Source organism: Enhydra lutris, unplaced genomic scaffold, assembly GCF_002288905.1.
Source record: "Enhydra lutris kenyoni isolate GAN:26980312 unplaced genomic scaffold, ASM228890v2 scaffoldscaffold10, whole genome shotgun sequence".
Lineage (NCBI taxonomy): Eukaryota > Metazoa > Chordata > Mammalia > Carnivora > Mustelidae > Enhydra > Enhydra lutris.
The window spans coordinates 24274896-24292775 of NW_019154094.1; the positions used below are offsets into that span (position 1 = coordinate 24274896).

At 39.8% G+C, this 17880-nt stretch overlaps 1 protein-coding gene across 1 annotated transcript in view; it reads right to left on the minus strand.

Annotated features, from left to right (window-relative positions):
* Nucleotides 1-17880, minus strand: part of LOC111144203 (succinate-CoA ligase GDP-forming beta subunit) — a 272842-nt gene that overhangs the window by 214814 nt on the left and 40148 nt on the right. The window contains exon 2 of the mRNA XM_022498414.1: nucleotides 7017-7158. Within this exon, the coding sequence (XP_022354122.1) occupies nucleotides 7017-7158 (142 nt within the window). The remainder of the gene's footprint in view (nucleotides 1-7016; nucleotides 7159-17880) is intronic.

The following is a 17880-nucleotide window of genomic DNA, read 5'->3' on the forward strand; positions in this document are numbered from 1 at the left end:
AAGAAAAAATATGGAAAGACCACAAAAACATGGAGGTTAAATAACATTCTACTAAACAATGACTGGATCAACCAGGAAATAAAGAAAAAAATTAAAAAGTGCATGGGAACAAATGAAAATAAAAACACAGGGCGCCTGGGTGGCTCAGTGGGTTAAGCCGCTGCCTTCGGCTCAGGTCATGATCTCAGGGTCCTGGGATCGAGTCCTACATCGGGATCTCTGCTCAGCAGGGAGCCTGCTTCCCTCTCTCTCTCTCTCTGCTTGCCTCTCTGTCTACTTGTGATCTCTCTCTGTCAAATAAATAAATAAAAATCCTTTAAAAAAAAAAAAGAAAATGAAAACACAATGGTGTAAAACCTTTAGGATGCAGCAAAAGCAGTTCTAAGAAAGAAGTTTATAGCAACACAGGCCTACCTCAAGAAGCAAAGAAAATCTCAATATACCTTAAAGGAGCTAGAAAAAGAACAACAAACAAAACCCCAAATCAGCAGAAGGAAGGAAATGATAATGGTAAGAGTGGAAATAAATGATATAGAAACTAAAAAATATAACAGATTGATGAAACAGCTAGTTCTTTGAAAAGATCAACAAAATTAATAAACCTTTAGTCAAATTCATCAAAAACCCAAAAAAAGAGAGAACTCAAACAAAACCACAAATGAAAGAGAAGAAATAGCAACCAACACCACAGAAATACAAAGGATTATAAGGGAATATTATGGAAAATTACATGCCAACAAACTGGACAATGTAGAAGAAATGGATAAATTCCAAGAAACATATAACCTACGGGGGGAAAAAAAGGGAAGAAACAGAAAATTTGAACAGATGGATAACCAGCAAAGTAACTGAATCAGTAACGAAAAAAACAAAACAAAACAACAACAACAAAAAACAACGAACAAAAGTCCAGAACCAGATGGCTTTAAGGCAAATTCTACCAAAGAGTTAAAGGAAAGTTAATACTTATTCTTCTCAAACTACTCTAAAAAACAGAAAAGGAAAGAAAATTTCAGAATGCATTCTATGAAGCCAGCAGTATCCTGATACCAAAATCAGATATAGACATCACCACAAAAGAGAACCATAGGCTAACATCCTTGATGAACACAGTTGCAAAAATACTTAATAATACACTAGCAAACAAACTTCAACAATACATTTTAAAATGTCAGTCACCACAATCAAGTGGGATGTATTCCTGAGTTGCAAGGGTGGTCCAATATTCATAAATCAATCAACATGATATATCACATCAACAAGAGAAAGGGTAAGTACCATACAATCATTTAAATAGATGCAGAAAGAGCATCTGACCAACTACAACATCTATTCATGATAAAAACCCTCAACAAAGTAGCTTTAGAGGGACCATACTTCAACATAAAAAAGGCCATATATGAAAAAACTCACAACTATCATCATCATCAATAGGGGAAAACTGAGAACTTTTCTCCTAAGGTCAGAAATAAGAAAAGGATCTCCACAGTCACCACGTCTATTCATCATAGCGTTGGAAGTCCTAGCCACAGCAATCAGACAACAAAAAGAAATAAAAGGCATCCAAATCAGTAAGGAAGAAGTAAAACTTCCACTATTTGCTGATGACATGATACTATATACAGAAAACCTAAAAGACTCCACCAAAAAACTACTAGAACTGACACACGAATTCAGTGAAGTTGTAGGACACAATATCAATGTACAGAAATCTGTTGCATTTCTACACACCAATAAAGAAGCAGCAGAAAGAGAAGTTAAGAAAACATTCCCATTTAGAGTTGCACCAATAATAAGATACCTAGGAATAAACCTAATCAAAGAGGTCAAAGAGTTACACTCTGAAAAATATAAAACACTGATGAAAGAAATTGGAGAAAACACCAAGAAATGGAAAGATATTCCACATTCGTAGATTAGAATAAATATTGTTAAAATGTCTATACTTAAAAAAAAGTCTATACTATTCAAAGCAATCTACACATTTAATGAAATCCCCATCAAAATACCAACAACATTTTTCACAGAACTAGAACAATTCTAAAATCTGTATGAAATCACAAAAGACACCTTGTAGTCAAAATAATCTTTAAAAAGAATAGCGAAGTTGGAGGCATCACAATTCCAGACTTCAAGATATATTACAAAACTATAGTGATCAAAATAGTATACTACTGGCACAAAAACAGACACATAGATTAACAGAACAGAGTAGAAAACTCAGAAATGAACCCACACCTAGATGGTCAGTTAATCTATAACAAAACAGGAAAGAATAGCCAGTGAAAAAAAGATAGCTTCTTCAACAAGGGGTATTGGGAAAACTGGACAGCAACATGCAAAAGAATGAAACTAGACTACTATTTTACACCATACACAAAAATAAATCCAAAATGGATTAAAAACCTAAATGTGAGACCTGAAACCATAAAAATCTTAGAAGAGAACATAGGCAGCAACTTCTCTGATGCTGGCCATAGCTATGTCTAGATATAACTTCTGAGGACAGGGAAACACAAAGGCAAAAATAAACCTTTGGAACTACATCAAAATAAAAAGTTTCTACACAGTGAAGAAAACAGACAACAAAACTAAAAGGCAACCTATGAAATGGGAGACGATACTTGCAAATGACATATCCAATAAAGGGTTAGTATCCAAAATATATAAAGAACTTAACTCAGTACGAGAACACTAATAATCCAAATGAAAAATGGGCAGACATGAATACATATTTTTCCAAAGAAGATATACAGACCAGATGCTCATCATCACTTAGTATCAAGGAAATGCAAATCAAAACCACAGCAAGCTATCACCTCACACTTGTCAGAGTAGCTAAAACCGACAATACAAGAAACAACAGGTGTTGGTGAGGATGTGGAGAAAAAGGAATCCTTGCGCGCTGTGGGTGGGAATACAAACCGGTGCAGCTACTGTGGAAAACAGTATGGAGTTTTCTCAAAAAGTTAAAAATAGAACTACCAGTTGGTCCAGAAATTGCAGTACTGGGTATTTACCCAAAGAATACAAAAATACTAATTCAAAGGGATACGTGCACTCCTAAGTTTACTGCAGCATTACTTACAATACCTAAGATATGGAAGCAGCCCAAGTGCCCATCCACTGACAAATGGATAAAAAAGATGTGGGTGTGTGTACGTGTGCGTAGATATAGATGTATAGATAATAGATATATAATGGAATATTATTCACCCATAAAAAAGAATGAAATCTTGTGATTTGCAAGGACATGAATGGAGCTAGAGTGTCATCATGCTAAGCGAACTAAGTTAGAGAAAGACAAATACTGTATGATCTCACTCATATGTGGAATTTAAGAAAGAAAACAAGTGAGCAAAAGAGGAAAAAAAGAGACAGAGACAAGTCAAGAAATGGACTCTTAATGACAGAGAATTAATGGTTACCAGAGGGGAATGGGCTAAATGGGTGGTGGGATTAAGGGGTGAATTTGTGATGGGCAGCAGCTGATGTACGGAAGTGCTGAGTTACTGTATCATACACCCGAAGGTAATATAACACTGTATATTAACTAACTGGAATTAAAACAGAAAATTAGGGGCATCTGTGTGGCTCAGTGGGTTAAAGCCTCTGCCTTCAGCTCAGGTCATGATCCCAAGGTCCTGGAATCGAGCCCCATATCGGACTCTCTGCTCAGTGGGGAGCCTGCTTCCCTTCCCCTCTCTCTGACTGCCTCTCTGTCTGCTTGTGATCTCTGTCTGTCAAATAAATAAATAAAATCTTTAAAAAGCAAACAAACAAACAAACAGAAAATTAGAGGGGGAAAAAAAGATCACTGGAGGAATCTCAGATGGGTAAGTAGGGGGAGATAAGGAGAGAAAGTCTGGAGCAACTGGGAGATGACAAATGCTATTCGGGCCAGGAGAAGTGGAGACAGCCGTCAACAGGTGGCCCACAGGCAACCAGGAATGTGGGTTCAGACACAAAGAAACAGAGAATCCTGGAAATCATAGGCATGACTAATACTAACAATTGCTTTCAAAATATTTTAAATATATCATTGTATTTCAATATTTCAAACACATCCAAATATGAAAAAAGTAGAAAGGTAAACAAATGCATTTCAATCATTTACAAGCTTCTCACATTAAAAAAAAAAAAAAAAACCTCTCTTTAACACATGGTCCAAAAAGTACTGATTCTCACATGTCTCTGATTTGTCTATGAATTTGGATCATGACAGCCATGAATCCCTTGGAATCATATGCTGATAATGATGATGATGGGCATCATCATCAATGCCCTCCAAAACCACCATCAATGATGGGCAGATGTCCCATTTTCAAGGCAACATGTGACCCAGCTTTAACCTTAACCTCAAATCTGTTTAGTAAAACTTGTGCTATTGGTTCTTGTCTGTCTTGTAGCAATAAGCAGGTCAACACTGAGAAGTTTTGCCAGATTCTTCTTGTTTTGTTCTCTCTAGCCAATCTCAGTGACTTTTATATTTACAATCCACTCGTTTCATTTTTAACCAACTAGACTTGGCACCATCTCTTCTTCCGATACTTTAAATATTCCCTCTGATCAAATCTCTTATACAACAAAAGCCAGAGGAGACCTTCCTTCCTCCAAAACTCCTCAGTGAGTAAGAGGATTACTCATTCATTCAGGAAATGAGGGACTTGGGTTAGTTCTTTAAATTCCCTTACTGATCTAAACACGATCAGAGAGGCACTCCCATGGCCATACCTCCTCAATGAGTATCACAGGTATGCAGGGGCCAAGGTAGAGACACAACTGGGTTCATCTCAATCCTTTTATCCACTCTGATTTTCTTAAAACCCTTGCTGCAGAACCAAAATGGCTTTTTGAGAAGTTTAACGTTTTTAGCTTTAGCTTTACTTCTATTTAAACTTGTTTTATTGTCTGTGTCTTTCCCTGCCTTCACTTGGGCCCCAGCATATAAATGCCACCTTATTAAATCCTGCAGAGCAAAAATTCCATCTTACAAACACAGTACACAATGCCCAACCACACAAGGCAGTGGCTAAATAAATGCTTATAAAACAAACCAGTGACTAAGAAGCCAATTAGCTCAGTAAATTCAAATCTCCCTTGAAAATCTGAAAGATAAGCCCTCTGTGCTGTGCTATGCCTAAGTGGGGAGGGGCCAGTAATCAGTTGGCTTCCAGAATTCCCTTAGGGACCTTTGGACCTGGAATACTGGTATGTCAGCACATTTGTGGAAATAATGGGGAAAATGAAGACCAAAGACCGACTTGAACTTTACATTTCTTTGTTCTCATTACCCATTCCCTAAACCACAGGAGTATAAAACAAAAATGATCCTTTCATGTAAAAAGGCTGGAATACTAACCTTTACTGAGTCTATCCCCACACTGCACAGAGGAGCTCTCATCCAGGTGTAGGTTGAATTTTACTGTTTGTTTTTTTTTCCCACCATGAAAACCAATTTTGATAGTCTTTGAAAATGAAACCAATTTCCATTTCTTAAACTATAAGTCACTCTCAATTTCTACATTTAGCACCTGAAAATTACAAATTAATTTCCTTCTAGAATGTAAGTTCTAAAAAGAAAGAGGGCTTGCTTATCTTCCACAGCTATAGCCATGGTGCCTAATACATGTGGCTAACAATCGATAAATATTTGTTGAAAGGAAGAATAAACATGCATTTCAACCAACACAACACAGAAAGGATCTGGCATATAGGCATCTGGGAGAACTCTGTAAGGGAGATAAAGAACAATTACTAGCTAAAGTACCTCATTGCTTACTCTTAAAAGAGTTTAGAAAATTGGGAGACTGAAATATGGAGCCTGTCTCTATCTTGCACTCTCAAACTTTTGCTATAGCTGCCTGGCAAGGGCAGTTAGCAGATGCTGCATTCTTTATTTCTAGTGGGAAGCAACCGCTCTCCAAGGCTCCAGGCAAAGAATACACATGTACATCCTTCTAGTGTCCAGATCTATGCTGTGCAGTATGGTAACCACTAGCCCCACGTATCCGTCGAGCTCCTGAAATGTGTCTAGTGTGACAGGAGATGGGCCAGAAATGTAAAATACAAACCAGAGTCCTGAAGAATAGGACAGAAACCAGATGTACACTATTTGACTGATAACTGTTTTACATTAATTACATGTTGAAGTAACAGTTTGGATATAGTGGGGTAAACAAAATATATTACTAAAATTAATTTCACCCATTTATTTTTAGTTCTCTTAAACTGACCTAGAAAACTGTTAAATACTTATGTGGCTCACGTTCTATTTCTACTGGACAGTGCTAAACCAGACTGGCAGTAAAGAGGGTCTGTATACCACTAGAAGGAATATTCATGAAAAAATAGCAGAATCAGATTCCTAATTTCTCAATCTATAATTGGGAAATTAATTGGATTTTCTACCACATACCAATGGACAGTCCCCCTTAAAGGCTCACGAAAGTACTTGAGGATTAACACATTAGCCTTGATTTCTAGATAAGGAAACAGAGGCACAAGAAGGAAAAGGCACTAATACAAAAAGTTACAGAGCTGGTAAATGGGAGGGCAAAACCCTGACACAAAGCCAGCCTGGCTTCCAAATGCATGTGCTTCTCCTTCTTCTCCTCCAGTCACTGAGAGGAACTTTCTCCATGTTCTAGAGGCTTCAATAAGGATGACAAATATCCTTCCTGCCTTCCCCTGCTGTGGCCTTCTCTTTGACACTTACACCATTCACCGGTATTTCTCCCAGCCACTAACCCACAGATAAAGAAAACTAGATGAAAGGGTGGCAGAAAAAGTCAGGAAAATTACCAGAGTGACATCCCATACACTGCTATCTCGTAAAAAAGAATCAAGTTTTCCTAATTGGGCTTTTTTTAGCCTTTGCAACTCAAAAGCCCACCATCGTATCTGTCTTCGTTAGTAATAACCCATGACAAAGAAAATGCACCTACTGGTTCACTGCTACCTGTGAGGTCACTAACTTGGGCAAGTGTGATTTTACCTGTTGTGAATTAACTTACTTAGTTTCTTAGCAGCCTCCAGAGCTTCCTTTGCAGTGTCTGCTACAATGAATCTTTGAACTTGAACTCCATGATCAGACATGAGTTTCTTGCTCTGGTATTCCTGCAGGTTCAGCCATCTTCGGGGGGTTAATTGAACTGCCTAGATAAATAGAGAGAGAGATAAGAACACTTAAAAATAATAAGAAAAATAATAGTCAACGCATATAGCCAGTCTTACAGGTACCCTCAAATGACAATCAGCAACACGGGTTTTGTTTAAAAGGGGAATAAATAAAAAAATAAATTATTTATGCTTAATTGTTTTCCTAATCAAAAATGTTAAGGAAAACTACATACACAACAAATGGATACAGGTTTAAAGAAATGATGAGAACTGAATTGGGTCTATTATCTAGCTAACAAGAATGTGCCTATGTCAATATCCTAGATTTGACATTGACTAAAACTAAGTAAGATGTCAACATGAGGGCAGGAGGGGGAGGGGCACACAGGACTGTTGCACTTCTTTTAGTGTTTCCGATGAGTCAATAAGTATTTAAGAATAAAAGGTTATTTTTAAAAAATATTAAGAACTCTATTACATAGGATATGCCTCCCGCCATTCCCACCCAAATAAAGGTGAGAGCATTATTTTAATAACTGTGTGCACATCATTAATCATTGTAAGGTATCTTAGGAATTTTTTTTAAACACTTTGAGGTTCAATGGGCCACAGATTAATCCACTTCTTAGTTTTTAATTCCTCAAGGCACAATCATTACGATGTCTCTAATAATATTCTCTCTCACACACACCAAATATGAGGATCGTAACCTGAAAACAATCATCATTACTTAAACTACTTCTTAAAAACTGCAATTTGTGTATTAAAGTAACTGTTTAAGCATCATGTAGAGGTGATTTTCCAATACGAACTATCAGTTTCTAATCTGTGCTGAAAGAAAGTAATCAAAGAGCATAATAACGTGAACAAGTAAATTCTTCTCATTTTATTCAGTAAAATCAAAAGTATTCCCAGTCAAACTTATACACCCCATTTTTAAAAGGAAAAAGATGAAAAAAAAAAAAAGAATATATCTAGTTTAATCTCATTTTCAACCATGAGTCATGATGAAAACACAAACACTACTCACAGTGGGTAAGATAACAATGCCATTAATGCATAAACCAAAAAAAATCAGTCACAAACTGAATCACAAGATTGGTGGAGGAAAATCACTTGACATACTTCCTAGTGGCTTCTGTCAATGGCCTTGGTGTATGGCCAAGACAATATCGCACAGACCATTAACAGGTCCACAGGGCTTTACAACATGGAACCATTAGGTTTCAGGACCTCAAATTTGTCCTTAAAATGGCACTTTCTTCTGGAATCTCCAAGCTACAAAGCACTCATGGATCTCTTCTGGACCAGGGACATTCCAAGAAGGCTCCAGAACACTTACAACTAAACCAGGTTTTACTCAAGGGCAGAGTGTATCTTCAATTTCTTTGTATTTTTAAGAAGAATATGATGGGTGTTTGGCATATGGAAAATACTCAAGAAATACTAGTTAAATGGCCAAATGAATAAACCCTGCCTTTTGTCCTTTTGTTTCCAGCTACAGGTAATTTTTCATTTCCAGAAAGTGACTTTCTCTAAAAACAGAAAAGTAAAAGTTCTTCAGACCTTAAAAAAAACAAAAACAAAAAACTACACACTCGTAAAAAACTCAAATTTCAACATAATCGAGCCTAAAGAAATCTCTCTACTCCAGCATTCTGAATACTGGTAATACTGTTTCAAATGTTGAAGTTATCTACACTTCTTCTTCAGAAATGAATAACATTTGAGTCAAAATAAATTATCAGACAAGTGATGCTCACATCAGATACTGTACGAGTTATTAACTTCATGATTTGTTAATCTTACTTCTGAATTTTTAAGTCTTGATGAAACATTAGTAATTTGAAAAACACAAAATTTCACACATGAACATACTCATTGACTTAAGAGTCTTAATAACACATCATATAAGAAAAATTAAAGTTTAAGGCATTTACTAAAAGCTTCCTAAAGAAAGAAAAGATTAAACATAAGATATGTACTATATTCTGGGACCATTTTTAAAAGGCAGACGGGAAAGGATCAATAGATTAAGTCTATGTTGACTCATCAACTTAGAGCCATTAACAAGGAGAAGGAAAAAACTACAGTTGAAAAGAGCATGAGAGAGACAAAAAACAGCCACTAAAAACAGTGTGGTCTGGTCAATTCCTTTTCATTAGAACACTCGCTGTATTAATTCTGGATATGTTAATGCAATCTGCTGCAAACTAATTGCAATTGATCCAGAGACCAGCTTTATAGACATATAATACATATTGACCATTTCTGCATTGACTCAGATGAAAGCCTGCTTAAAGTCTGTTGCTGTTAAATTGAAAACCAACTCAGTGAACATAGTTCCAAGCCACTGCAGACACCCAAGCTATCACTCCACAAAGTGATCATTTTACAGAATAATCGTCTACCTTTGTCAAACCTAAGCTCAGAAGAGCAGGGTCTGTGGCTAGGTCTAAAACTTCATCACTTCAACTGCATTTACTAAAACTCTGTGGCATATCCAGAGAGGAAAAGGTTAGTTCTACTCTGCATTTTCAGGGGGAAGAAAAAGAGAAGAGAAATTTACTAAGTGGATGGTGTAAAGTACACTGGAAATGTATCCAATGCTGAATCATAAAGGCAACAATAAGAACAGTTTCCTCTCCTTATTATGGAGCACGGGCCATGTGCTAGGCATTCTGCTAAGCACACACGTTATCTAATAGTCAAAATCACTGTGAAAAGTGAAATATTACTACTTCTTCTGCAGCTATGATTAATGCAAACCAACAAATACCGCAGTTAATCTTCCTCCTTCCAGATACTTCCTTGCCTTAGATGAAGTTAGGCACAGCTGTGTAACTAGTTCTGGCCAATGAGTCATGAATATACAGGGTGTGCAACTCATCTGGACCAACATTTGATTACCAACACTTCCGCCCTAAGTTCTCCCTCTCTCTTGACATGGGGCATGGGAACATTTACGTTGGCAGCTGATCTATCAGTCAGGGGTCACGGTGAAGACAGACACATTCCCAAGTCCCTCACAATGAATATATAATGAAAAATAATCCCTTGTGGATTTCCAGCTGCTGAGATTCTGGAGAATACTTGTGACTGCGGCGGAACCTAGCCTATCTATAGCATCCTGATGAAAAAAACCATCTTACAAATCAGGAAACCCAGGCTGAGGGTTAAGTCACTGGCCAAAGATCACAGGCAGCTGTCAAGCAGCAAAACTTCTCTAATCCACACTACTGATCTACTGAGTCATACTGTTGGTTCCCTGTGCTTATATTCTGGTCCCACATTCCTAGGGGCCCCCTGATGATAAAGAGTGAGATTGTATTCTTCTCTTCAAAACTTGAGGTCTAAAGGTGGGAAGTAATCTATCTAGGGATCCTCTAGTGAGCCAGAGGGAGGAAGACAACTAGACTATTGCCCTCCTTTCATACAGATTTTGGCAAAGCATCTGTATCAGGAAGAGCATCGTGTTCTCAAAACAGTTGGGCAGGGTGGGCACCTGGGGTGAGTTCCATCTAGATGTTCATGCTGACCTTTCCACGGTTCCCTTCCCTCCCATGTTTCTTCAACAGAGCAAGCACTTTCAAGCTTGGAAGGGAAGTGGGAAATACAACTTAAAAGTATGACATAAAGATTTAAGGGCCTGTGGGAAAAGGAAGCACAGGCAGAAGAAAAAGAATGAAAAATGAGGGGCAAGACAAAGAAAAACAGATAAAAAGACAATGACTAAGCAGGGAAAATTCATGAGAAAACTCAAAGCACAGAATTAGACAGCTACATAGGAAAAAATGACACGACCGAGAAATCATCCTTCGCCCCATGGTTTTAAAATTAGAGGTGTAGAGACTACTGAAATAGCAGCACAGGAGGAGAAAAATCAATAGAGGGAGTCGAGAAAATGTCATTGAGCTGGGCACCCCCCAAAGGGAGACTCGGTGAGCCACATCTGCCCACTGGCTCTCGGCGCCCCCTCGGTCTTTCTGCCTGCAGCCTGATGCTCACAGCAGTGCTTCTTCACTCAGGAAGGCAGCAGAGTCGAGACTCAGGAAGAGCTGAAAACCCACTAGGGATCGGGAAAATAGAAATTAAAACAAAAATGAAGGTTTCTGACGTCACTGATGAAGGTATGGTGGAACGCACCTCCCCACACGCTCCCCAGACAAAGAGGACACCGGTGCGACCACCTTCAAAACCAATCTGACGGACAGCATTGATGAAAACTAAAACAACCACATGCTCTGAACTGGAACATCTCCTTTTGGGAGCTTAACCTAGCGAAACTTGTGTACCAGGGACATGCGCCGGGATCTCATACATAGTGTTGTGTATAATACAGGATAAAGTCGGAAGGTAACCTAGAGGTCTACCAAATAGGAAATGGGCTGCATAAACCACAATGTATTCTAACAACAGGAAGCATTCAAAATATCTGTGGCAACACAACAGCACCCAGTATGTGGTCCCCCACATCCTCGGTTCTTTTGTAGGTAGCGTGCCAAAACTTTCAAGCAACCATGTACAACCCTCCAGGCCACTTTTCCCTGGCTGCGAGGTCCTGGGAGCCACGTGTGGAGAGGGTGGAGTCACAGGGATGAAGCAGCCTGCACTACCGACTTACTGTACAGACTGCTGCCTTGGCCTTGGAGTCATCAGCCGCACATTTGCACGAATGAGAAATAAACCTTTGATGTGTTTACCACTGAGATCTTGGGAAGAACTTGTAATCGCCTCATTGACTAGCCTAGACTGATAAGTATGAACGTCTTAACATTGATTGTTCTCCAAGGCACATTACTGAAAGAAAACAGCCAGCTTCTTTCAATATTTAAAACAGAATAACATTTATATTTCCAACACATGTGTCCACACACAAAGCAACATTCTCTATCTTTTAAGAACAGGGAGAGGTATAAGTGCATGCACAGGGAAAGGTCCAGATGAAGTTCACCTCATGCCAGTAAACTTGAGGAGGGCAGACCAGAAAGATGGCAGTCAAAGGGAGATTTACCCTAATCTATAATTTTTAAGACAATTCTCATAGAAAAACATTCATTTATTATTTGTGCAATGAAAATCAATCTACTCAAAAACAACGCTGAGAGGAAGTAATCAAACCCAGGCTTTAACCCAAGTGCACAGCCTGGAGCATCTATTAACTTGTCTGGGAAATGAAGGGCTTGAACCCGCAGTTCAGTGCAGCAGAATTCTCCAAACGTGGTGTGAAATCAGGCGGGGGAGGGCAAAGGCTTGCGTTCTCCGTTACACAGAACGACCACCCCTAATACCAACTCCTGCTGGGAGATAGGAAGAGGCTCTTAAACCTCATTTCAAGCTCTCAACTGCAGGGACGACAGTGGAATACAAACAAGGAATTAGCTGTAAACGCAGAAGAAAATATATTCCCCTCTCATTGCAAGCATGACAAGGAAGGCAGATGCTCAGTGGGCTGTGGCAGGCCAAAAGTTGGTATGTGTTTGTTATATTTTAGTTTTTGCCAATGTTATTCTGTATGTAAATTAGCACCCATAAATCTACCTTAGTCACGTTACCTAGGAAATAGTAGGCTTCAAATAAACGTGTTGGTGCACATGCAAAGACAGATATAACTCAATGTGTCTCAATATGGGTACCACAAAATAAAAGATCCGCTTGCTTAAAACAGCCTTTGATGAAGATGCCACTTCCCTATCACCCTATGTAAGACAGAAGAATCCTGTTTATAAGAGGAAAATGATAATAATAGCAACACTAATAATAATAATAAAAATAATAGTGCTTTTCTGTTTAACCCTGAATATGATCCTATCAACTCCTCCTTCGGAAAGACAACATGCTGAAGACACACAAAAAAGCAACACCGTGCTACAGGCCTAAACCTATGGAAAAGGAAAAAACGTGGTCAGATGTGGAAGAAAGTGAAGGAACCTCGGGACCGACACTCTGCTACAGTTTACTGTATGTTCAGGCTAAAGTAGGGAGCCTTAATTTGGAGTCACCCTTGGAAATACAACATCCCTTTTATCTAGAACTGGCATGTTCCTGACCCTTCACCGTTTGGGTTACCCCCACTTTGCACAGAGAAAGGAAACGAACTCACCAATTACTCAGTGCCCTGCGGCTGAGTTCATATGCTCTAGCAGGTGCACAGAGACCGTGGTCATTTACAAAGAGGAGGAGACTAACAGGCCCCTCCTCACAGGCTGCTCTGAGGATTAAATGAGTTAATACGTACAGAACTACTGGAATAGTGCTCAACAGATCATAAGTACTCAAAAGAATTCTCTGTTGTTGTTGTTATTTTTTAAGAATTTATTTAAGGGAGCGCCTGGGTGGCTCAGTGGGTTAAAGCCTCTGCCTTCGGCTCAGGTCATGGTCTCAGGGTCCTGGGATCGAGCCCCGGGCTCTGCTCAGTGGGGAACCTGTTTCCCCCTCTCTCTCTGCCTGCCTGTCTGCCTACATGTGATCTCTGTCTGTCAAATATGTATTTGACAGAGAGAGAGACAGCAAGAAAGGGAACACAAGCAGGGGAGTGGGAGAGGGAGAAGCAGGCTTCCCGCGGAGCAGGGAGCCCGATTCAGGGCTCGATCCCAGGACCCCAGGATCATGAGCTGAGCCAAGGTAGACGCTTAAGCACTGAGCCAACCAGGTGTCCCTCTGCTATCATTATTTAATGTAGAAATACAAAGGGGGAGAGAAAGTATAACATGGAGACACTAAAAAATCCCTAAAATAAAAACAGTAAGTGATCCCATAAACGATAAAGAAGTGCCTACAGTGTCCTGCTGTTCGCTTTAAACACATCTGGGAAAGTATTTTTAAATTCTAATGGTGGAATCTCTATACTTAAATCACTCAACAACCACAGAAAGGGAAAGGACAGTAATTTATAAAAGGAAGGCCTAGACAAAGCTAATTAAAATGTGCCATTTGTGCTAAGTGCCTTGACTTTCTGTCTCATTTGAGCCAGGGTACTCCCACCTCACAGATGAACAAATGCATAGTCTATGGCTACTCAGCCAGGTGAGTGGAGTCAGGATTTGAATCCCAGTCTAAAAAACCCATGAGCTTTCTATTATTCCAAACAATTCTTTTTTATTTTTTTGGTGCGGAGGGGCGGGGGTCAGTCTGTGAATCCATATCAATAAAAAGGACTTGGAAGGACCACAGACAAAAACCATACTCCTGACCTAAAAATACAGTGTTCCATTTAAAAGGAGGGAAGACAAGGCAGCAGACAAAGTGAGAGCACTAACAGGGGGCAGGAGGGCCGTCCCGAAACATTGGTACAGACGGAATGTGCAATTTCACAAGAACAGGAGGCTGGAGAAGCAAAGTCACATTTCCTGATGAAGAGAAATAAGAATTAGGCTTCTCTCTTTTTTTTTTTTTTAAGATTTTATTTATTTGACACAGAGAGAGAGAGAGATCACAAGTAGGCAGAGAGGCAGGCAGAGAGAGAGAGGGGGAAGCAGGCTCCCCGCCGAGCAGAGAGCCCCATGTGGGGCTCGATCTCAGAACCTTGAGATCATGACCTGAGCTGAAGGCAGAGGCCTAACCCCCTGAGCCACCCAGGTGCCCCTATGCTTCTCTTTATAAGAGATCAGACTAGGATCAGATGAGAAGCCTGGGCCACCTCTGCTTTTCTAGCTCTGTGTCTCTGATAGTACCACACCTGCCTATCTAAGGACCCCACAGTAACGAGGGGGCAGAATCTGTTAAAAAATATATAAGGGCGCCTGGGTGGCTCAGTAGGTTAAAGCCTCTGCCTTCGGCTCAGGTCATGATCCCAGGGTCCTGGGATCGAGCCCCACATCGGGCTCTCTGCTCAGTAGGGAGCCTGCTTCCTCTTCTCTCTCTGCCTGCTTCCTCCTCTCTCTCTGCCTGCTTCTCTGCCTACTTGTGATCTCTGTCTGTCAAATGAATAAATAAAATCTGTAAAATATATATATATATTAACAGATTCTATTATACATATGTATATATATATATATATATATATATATATATAATATATATTTATATATTTATATCTCCTGTCCTACCAGGAAAGAAATGAAAGTTCAACTTTCAGACCATCCAGAAACTGGATCATAGCGTTCATGATTAGGATTAATGCTTCTTGACAAAATCTTCTATTTTTAAACCAAACTGAATTCTAGCTAACATGCAGGAGTGCCGTGAAGTTACAGAAACTCTACTATACACTTGACGAGCATTACCCCATTTAATTCTCACAACAACCCTACAAGGAAGAAACTGACAGAAGTCCATTTTACAGATGGGCAAAGTGAGGCTCAGAGAAGCTAAGTGCTGCTAAGACTAACAGAGACACTTAGAGGCAGGGCCATTTTTCAAATGCAGGTGTGCCTGACTCCACAGTCTGCTCCTCAGTGAAACACTAACAGTGAACGCCCCTTCCTGCCAGTCCACAAAAGTGGGTCCTAAGCAATGACAGGGGCAGGAGAAGAAACCGGTGGCGATGTATAGATTTCACTGCAGAAAGGTACAGAGCTGTCCCGAATATGAGGCTGGAGGGGAAAATGGGAAGTTCTGAATGAGAGAAAGCTTCCTGGATAGGTTTCACTAAGGCAAAAGAATTAAGATTCTCAAAGATACCACCTTCTTCTTTTTATCCTAGGTTCAGCAGAAAAGCAGCATGTTTTTTTTTAAGGAACAAGGAAAGGCAAAACTCTTTGTAGTAAGGACAAATGCCCAAAGGAGAGTTCATTCCATAACTCTGTGCTGCTGCTCTGCCAGCAGCAAGAAAGAAGGGGAGGGGAAAAAAATACAACCTTGATAAACATTAGCATATTAACACAACAGCAGAAACAAATGTATAAAAGGCACTAAAAATACTAAACAGCATCATTTCAAAAATGCCTGCCCATCCCCTAGTGGAGAGTGTGCCACCTCAACTATGTTGCAAAAGAAAATCACCTTAATTTTATACTGTGAACAGAAGTGTGCGATATTAATTTACATGAAGAAAGAAAACAAATTTAGAGTAAATATATACATGCATTTAACTCTTACTAAAGAAACCGGGAGAATCTGTACTTTGTTCATTCACTTGAACAGTTTGCTACTGGGCATTTATAACATAGTCATAATATAATGAGGTCTACTGGTCAACAGCACAGACAAGGTCTTTGCTGTCACAGAGTTTAGGTCCTAGGAGGGGAGGCAGAGAGGAAGACGTGAACACAGAAGTGGAGAATGTACTGACAGAGTGAGAAGTGCTCTGGAGGAAATAACATATACACGAGGAATTACTGAGGCAAAGGGCACACTATGTGATGACCTGGGAGGAAAGGCTACCTGTGCAAAGACCTCAAGATAGAATGGAGAGAGGCATGTGCAGAAGCCGAGGAGAAACCTAGCAGGTGTGGTCCAAGGCCCTGAGGCAGGAAAGGGTTAGCAGGGGCAGGAGCTAGTAGGGAATAGGTCAGAGAGGAGGGGAGAAAAGGGAGCAGGGACCAGACCGTGAAGGGGCGTGGAAGCTGCAGCCCAAAGTTTAGATGTTATTCACTCAGTTTTAAGTGGGGGAGTGAGATCAAGTTCACAATTTGGAAAAGTCACTCTGTTTTCTGTTTAGAGAAGGGAACCCATTATGAGAGCCCAGTTAAACCAGCCCAGAGTCAGCCACCTTTTTCTATAAACAGCAGAACAGAAATAGTAAAGAGGAAAGAGTCAAATAGTAAATCTGGCTTTGAAGCCAGAGTGTCTCTGCTGCAACTCCACCTTTGTCGCAAAAGCAGGCAGAAATAATATATAAAAGAATAGGCATGACTGTGTTCCAGCAACGCTTTATTTGCAGAAACAGTTTTGGCTGAGACTAGTTTGCAGACCCTCAACTAAATAACAGAGAAGAGCAGAGGAAGTAGAACAGGGAACTGAAGGGATTCAGGGTATAGTTTGGTGATGAAGCAAAACCTACTCATGAATTAGATGTGGGCTTTAAGGTAAAAGGGAATCTAGTATTAGATATAAACACACACACTGACACACACTTGACAGTTACATAAACCCAGTGAATTTTATGTACCTGCTAACTATAAAGGAAACATTTCTTTAGCAACAATCTTACCTTGGATTTTTTGCCCAAACTGGCCTTTGCATCACACTTAATTTTTGAGAGTCCCATCCATCATTCCACCATATAAGAGCTTCTTGGTCTTTGCTCTTACAACCATCTTCCATTATTTACTATTAATCCCAGTGGGCAACATGCAAACTGCCCTGCTTTGGCCCCATCTCGCTACACTGGCCCATCTGCTGCTTCTTTCCAAGGAGAAAACATGAGGCCTCCCTGGATTAAAGAAACATCATGTAAGAGGGAGAACAGGAGGGAGGGAGGGGAGAGGGATGGAAGGAGGAGGGAAGGCAGGCAAGCATCAGAATTATTTTGAGCTGAGGGTAACTGAAAAGCAGACACAAGAAAAACTCTCTGCTCCCTTTTTCCCTCCACCCAAAAAGGCAGGATGATTCTTAATCATGAGACAAATCTACACTCTTAATCCAGAGACTAAGTCATAGTCTCTTAAGTCTATTAAGCCATAGTGACTTAATCACAGGAGTCACCATAACAAACTTTACTAACCCTTATCTTCCATTAGCATCCCCATAGATTTACCTTCCTACAATTTGCTGCCCCTAGAAGTTCAAAGTCCTTTTCCTTTGTCTTAGCACTTCTCTGCAAATTTACTGTTCTTCTATTAAGATGCAACATCAGCCAAAGTTCTGACCACTCCT